At 37.9% G+C, this 7,123-nt stretch overlaps 1 protein-coding gene across 1 annotated transcript; it reads right to left on the minus strand.

Moving 5' to 3' along the window:
• Window positions 1-5,741: 5,741 nt before the first annotated feature.
• On the minus strand, window positions 5,742-6,578 carry LOC137724855 (uncharacterized). Its single transcript, XM_068463519.1, has 2 exons — window positions 6,409-6,578; window positions 5,742-6,303 (listed from the first exon to the last, which is right to left on the minus strand). Exons 1-2 carry the CDS (start codon window positions 6,576-6,578, stop codon window positions 5,742-5,744), a joined length of 732 nt encoding a protein of 243 aa, XP_068319620.1.
• Window positions 6,579-7,123: the final 545 nt, after the last annotated feature.

A 7,123-nucleotide genomic window follows, 5' to 3' on the forward strand; every position in this document is an offset into this window, starting at 1 on the left:
CCATATGTTTTAAAACACAAACTTGAAATTGGATTGTGAGAGAGAGACCTAGAACCTAGAATTGGGTTCGGTAGGCTCTAGCCGAAGCTAGAGAGGTTTGTTCGGTAAGCCTTTGTTGAAGCAAAGCAATACCGTTTAGTGCACCTCTGCTGAAGCAAAACATGCCCTTCAGTGCATCCCTGCTGAAGTAGGGCACCACCATTCTGTAGGCTCTGATCGAACTAGGTTAAGCCATTCGGTATACTTTAGCCGAACTGGGTCTATACCGTTTAGTAGACTCTAACCGAACTGAGTCCATACCGTTCGGTAAACTCCAGCCGAAGTTGGGTCTATACTTTTCTCTCACGTTTGTGGTATTAATCAGATTTGAGAATTTGGTAAACTTCCACTTTCTACATTGCTGCTTTAGGAGCGAATTAGAAACATGGAAGGACAAGAAAAGTATTCTCCAGTCAAAATTCGATCGAATTTATAAACTTCAGAATCGTACTTATTCATGGACGTAATCATGGTATATTTCAGGCAATGTCTTTCATGATTAAAAGGTCCATAGAAGCGAGCCAAAGAGCCATGGAATCCTTATTTGGGAGGTATTTCCATGTCTAATGTTTCGGGCATAAGTCTTCGAATGAAGATTATGGCGGAGGTTTATTCAGCTCTTCCATGCCATTGTTGGATTCAATGGTACCTTAGCTTCTTGATAGTCAAGTGGAGATTCACGTTTTATACCCTACATAAAGTGGTTTATATTAGAAATGTTTAAATCAGTAAAATCGAACTTGTTACAATTTGACAATCCACGGAATTGGAGCGAACAAGATTGTTATTGGTGCTATGGGAATGAATCATCCATAAGCATCAAAGTTGGAACATTCGAGTTCTAAGACATGGTTTTCATGAAAAACGTCGGGTTTTCATGGGTGTATTTGTTTTATGAAAACTTCGGGTTTCAAAGGCACTAAATTTGAAACTATAGGTTCAATTTAGTTTATGAACGTTTAGTTCATAAAAGAGACATTCATGCAAGAACACATAATACAATATGTTGATTTAAGTGTATTGGATTTTAGATGCTTCAGGAACTCAAGTGTGAGTGCTTTGGGACTACGAAAGGATGTCAACGGTTCAAAGAAGAGAAATAAATTATTGAATTGTTAATGTCCAAAAGTGGGCTTGAGGCCAATAATTTTAGATTAATTGTCAGATTATGGACTGTAGGTCACTTTTAATTAATTCAATAGATCGAGACCAAACCGGGTCGATCATTGAAGCAAAAAAATAACAATAACATTTGGGTTAAAATTATTTTAAAATGCCAATTCGAAAAAACATAGCCCAAAAGAGTTTGGGCTTGGGTGTCATGAGTAGGGCAAAGCCCTATAGGCTATTAGGCCTTGAGTTTCCCACATGTGGCTATAGGCTATGGGCCGAGGTTAGGGAGCCTAGCAGTAGCAGCTGCTGGCGTTTGGGTCAAATGGGTGGACATAGGGCAGGCTCAACAAAAGCTGGCCTTAGGTTGAGTCTAGGAAGCCCAACCAAAGATGGGTTTCACTGTTATTGGGTCGAGGCGAGCTAAGCCCAGCAGACAGGGCTGTAGGTAAGCAGGCCAGGGCATATGACAAGGCCCAACAACCAATTGCTGCTGGTATTTTAGGCCGAGGACACTTGGACAAATCTAAGGAAGGTTGTGGGCTTTCTTAAGGGGTAGGTTGGGCTTCAAGCTCGAGGTAGCTAACCATGTCAAAGACCTGGTATGTCCGTGTGGTTGCAGCAAGGCCTAAAAAGGCTGCTGCCATGGTCTAGAAGTCGAAACGATGTCGTCCTGGTGGTGTGCTCGACACGGATAGGCTGCAGGCTAGCGCGGAGGACTATGGTGGTGGCATGGTGATGGTGTGGTGGCTGTGCTGCACCATGCCCAATAAATTTTTTTTTTTCGACTGAAATAGGGTTTGAAAAACCCTAGAATTGCTTCTAATTTATTTATATGCTCTGACTCAGAAATTCCACATAGCCAAAATAATTGCGTAATGCATGAAACGTATATATATATATATATATATATATATATATATATATATATATATATATATATATATATTGACAAATATATGAAACATATACAATATATAGATATATATTGGAAGGTAAATATAAATGTAGGGGGTTCATGCATCATGGGGAATGTTTTCATGCTTCATGGTCGTTTCAAATATCATCCTTTATTTTAAACGTACCTGATTGTCAGAAAACAATAAAAGCCTTTGAATTTTGTAAAAGATTCTTCTCGGAAAGCCGGAATTGCATCTCCAATGCGTTGTACCACGTTCAGCAAAGAAAAATTAAATTGAATCAATAGCATGTAGATGAATTCAATAAAATAATAAATTAATCATAAGAAGAATGATTAAAACGTAATACTTCCCTGATTGAAGATCAAACTCTCTTTAGCGCAACGTCAAGAGCATGCTGATAATTCCTAACCCTTTTAGGATTACAACTCTAATAGGATAATATCTAGTTTAAGAGATATGGTAGAATCCCATAAGGATATCCTAGATATGTTAGGATTTACACAATCACATTCCTATTCCAATAGGACTGCAACACTTAGGAAATTATAGAAAAAAAAAAATAGAATTTTTAATTTTTTTTTTTTAAATTTTGTTAAAAAAAAAAAATTCAAATATAACGGCTAGCTAACGTTAACATGATGTCAGCAGCTAGCTGTTGCATTCAAATCCGGCCCCGCTTGGGGCTGACTGGGTTGTGCCAGCCGGTTGGCCCTTTTCCCTTTTTTGGCTCGATAGGGCCCACGAGCCCTTTGGCCTAACCCTTGGTTGGAGACGGTTTTCGTGTCATTTCTGGCTATTTTCGGCCTTCTGGCCCTCTGGCCGGATTCGGCTCCCTTTAGCCCTTTAGCCCTCTAAGAAATTATATTTTAATGAACAATACCATACCATATTTTATACCAAAGGGCCATAGGGCAAACATAGTCCTGTAACAAAAAATCATCTCCAACTGAGGGGCCAAAGGGTCATAGGCTAAACATAATTTATTATTTTAATTGAATTAATATGGTTACTTAAATTAAACTACCATATTAAAATAAGGTTTTCAAACATATTTTGAGTGCCACTTGTTGCCAAATGAATAAGCTTCCGAATTTCTTATTGTTCTATAATCTCAATAATTTAAAGATTCAACAACTTCAATTTAAAGATTCAACTACTTCATTTTAAAAGCTCCAACTTAAATTTAAAGACTACAACTTCAATTTAAAGACTACAACAACTTAAATATAAAAACTACAACAACTTCAATTTAAAGACATTAATTATCATCTTCGTCCGCCATTGTAGGAGTATAGTCGGGTGTAAACAATTCTCGTCGGGCCATAATTTCCATTTTTTTTCCAATCAAAATATGCCTTACTCATTGGAGTGTAATCCGAAGTGTTCCTTTGCATGTTCTTGTTGAAAGGCTAAATCATCCTTTACCTTGCCATTTTCCTTCAATTTTTGGGCCTTATTTCTCCCCATAGCCCTAGGTATGAAAGATTCACCCAGAGACAGATTTTCTACCCTTGTTTTTTGAATGGTAGGAGATCCTTGTTCATCCCCAACTGCCTTTGTCAAAACATTTCTGAACACCGGCGTATGACCAAATCTTTCTTGAGGTGGATCTTGAAATAACACCCATCCTTTACAAATTTCCCAACAACTGTGATGACTAAAGGGTTTCGAGTTGTCCTCCATATACGATTCCTCTACTTTACGTACCTAGAAAATATAATTACAAAAATTAAGGGAAATTAATTTATGAAATTAAATTGTAATATAATTAAATATTTAAAATAACTTGTGAAAACACTTACTTTATCATAGTAATTAGCTCCGCTTTCATGTCTGCTTCCGGCCTTTACCACTACTTGATGTCATTTATACAAACTTGGATGAAGATGTTTTTTTCCATCTTGAAAAACAACTGACGTGGTTTCAGAATTTGGTGGAGTGGTGGCTTTGTAGAACTCCTTGTACTTTTTGGACGTACGAGTCCAAACGCCTTCACTTGTTTGAGAACTCCCTTTCACACTAACTGTCGAGACCCATCTATATGCCCTCCAAAGAGCTTCATTTTCTTTTCGGGTCCAAGCCCTACCTTTCATTGCAGATGTAGCCATTTGAAAATTATTGAAAAATTTGAAGGAAAGATTATTGGAAGAGGTAAGAGAATAGAATGTGAAGAATTGAAATAAAATGAGGTAAGATAGTATGGAATGGTGAAATTTATGTGAGAAATGGTGTAGGAATGGCTTAGGTATTTATAGGAAACAAAAATTAGATTTTATTTTAAAAAAAAATTTCCCAAAAAAAAAATTCAAATGCAACGGGAACTTGGCGTCATGCTAACGTCAGGTAGCCGTTGCATTCAAACATTTGGGCTGGCCCGGATCTGGCTAGCTGGTTGCTCTTGGCCAACCAGTTGGTCTGTTTCCCATTTTTGGCCCGGTGGGGCCCACGAGCTCTTTGGCCTAGCCCTCGGTTGGAGACGGTTTTTGTGTCATTTCGAGCTATTTTTAACCCTATAGCCTTTTGGCCGGGTCGGTTGGAGATGACCTAACAATTCCCAAAACCACTTCCATTCCAAACCCTAATCACAACTTCTGCAATTCACATTCTCTTTCGAGGACATATCCTTGTTGCTTCCACACATTCTACAAGTTAGGAGTGCTTTCAATTCATAAAACCAAATACCAGCTGCTTGGCCATTGTTGTGCTTTTGACGCTGATGAAAAGGAAACGAGGATTTAAACACTTTGAAAGTTTGAGGATGTGAAGTCCCACATCAGAAACTTAAAAAACCTTGCAAGGCCCTATGAAAAATTAGTTTTGGATTGGAATCTCAACATTTTCAAGGTGACTCCTTTGACCGGTCTTAATATGCAGACATGACCATGAGTCATCGTTGCTTCCTATGATAAACGTAGGGGAGAAGGCGCATTACTCAGGCTCATTGACCGGTGGACAATACAAGTGGATTGACGTCTTTCCCTGACCAGCTACAAGGAAAGGATATTCATATTCTTGAATTCGTGTCTTTCCCATGTGCATTCTTACGAGTTCTCTGGGTTTCTGAATGATCTTATTGCAAGAAGCTAGGAACGCCATATCATAGACTTGAACACCTTCTCTTAGTCTCTATATGTCCCTCTAACAGCAAGACAGTCAACATATTTTACTGCCTAAAACGTGCGAATCCTCCCTTAAATGCCATTGGTTTGTTGATTAATTATTCTCTCTCTTGAAGACAATTGGAATCTTGACAGCCTTGACATTTCATATAATCGATCTGTTGAAACAAATCCCATGTGATCTGCTGACCTCAATTATAATTTCAAATGCTGCTGTTAAATTTACCTTCTTAGATTTGACTTTAGAAAATTACAGTTCATTCATTTCTCACCTTGTAATTACACAATAAGGATAAGTTACCGTTCTTTTAAATTTTGGATTCGAGTCCACGAACAAGTTGATAATTGGCATATATAGAGAACAAAAATGGTTGAATTTTAGTATTTAAGTACTAGCAAGAGTTTATGATCAGTTCCAAAAATGGAAGCTTTTGATCAAAGAACAAGAGTTGTTGAAATTGAGTATATCATTAATGTTGTATAATTGATTTGATGTCGTAAGATTTATACAAGTATGTTTTTGATGTACAAAATTGAAAAACATAAACATCTAGTGATTTAGGATGTTAAGCAGGGAGACTCTTGTTTTGATCAATTGCCTAAATAGGCTTTCAAGTCCTCCTTCCTGATCTTGAATGCATGACTTCAGCTTCTCAAGCTGATTCTGCACGTTCTCAGATTTGCTTGTCTTGTGTAGTGCAACATCGACTTGTGCAAATTTATTTTCCTCGGTTTCTTCCTCACATATGACCTTTTTGGTGGGAACCATCTTGGATACTAATGACCAGCTGCCTGGCTTTGACTTTGGCCCAGAGATGAAGGACAGAAGTGATTCAAACACTGCGAGAGTGATTGCTTCAACCTCTCTCAACCTGCTAAAAATGGCGGCAGTCTCGGCATTATTGCTAAGAGAAAAGAACGTGGATTTGCTTTCGATTCCCTTAAGATTCTTCATGGCCTTTTGGATTGCCTTTTTAACTATCTTTCTTGAGCTCAAGTATTTGTTAACCTCTCTTGTGAGAGCTCCAGATTCACCTCCTCGAGTTCGTCTTATGATTGATTGAAGATCCTGTATGTATGCCTTTGTTTGCAAGACGGCATCCTTAGCAGTGCTACAAACGTCCAATAGTCTCAGAGAGCCATCTAATAGCTCATTGGTCCATTTCTCATTCTACTCCTGGGCCAAGGCTGCTTGTGTGATGGGTAACTGAAGCAACCTATCAACACAACCATAAAAATCTCTGAGGCTACTTAGGTTGTGGTTGATGGATAAGGAAGATGTTGAGGGGGCTTCAGATGACCCCAATCTAGACAAGTGTTCATCAACTTCTTGAACGATTGGGTGTGGCCTTGAGGGGAAGCTGTTAAAGCGAGTGTGGAAAGCCATTGCTTCTTAATGATTTGAGAGAAAATAGAAGAGAAGACTGAGTAGTTAATGTACGGTTAAGATTGATGAGTTTCTTTCATATGCATCTGCTTAATATATAGTGTCGGTTGAGGAAGGAGACATGGAATCTTATCCACTTCAATAACCAGCCAAAGGTAACATGATTTCGATTTCGATCTATATGTTCCCTAGGCAATGTTTACGCTATGTCTCTTCCTGCACCAGCATACCACTTCATGATTTCCATTTCGATTTACTTAAATTGTTAAATCAAATATATCAAGGCTGTCAAGATTCCAATTGTCTTAAGGAAGAAAGTCAACATTAATGATCTCATTCAAAAGGAGGGTTCGATTCCCTTGTTTAGAATTATTTTTATATGCGAATTAATAAACATGTACAAATAATGAATAACAAACTAATTAATGACTCTTAGGATGTCCAAGTAATTTAGTTCTCCAACCAGCAAACTTATATTTTTCTACATTATGGAAACACATTGTATAGTAAAAAATTAATGTATTATGCAGATCATGCCTCCTCCT

Source organism: Pyrus communis, chromosome 2 (genome assembly GCF_963583255.1).
Source record: "Pyrus communis chromosome 2, drPyrComm1.1, whole genome shotgun sequence".
NCBI classification, from domain to species: domain Eukaryota; kingdom Viridiplantae; phylum Streptophyta; class Magnoliopsida; order Rosales; family Rosaceae; genus Pyrus; species Pyrus communis.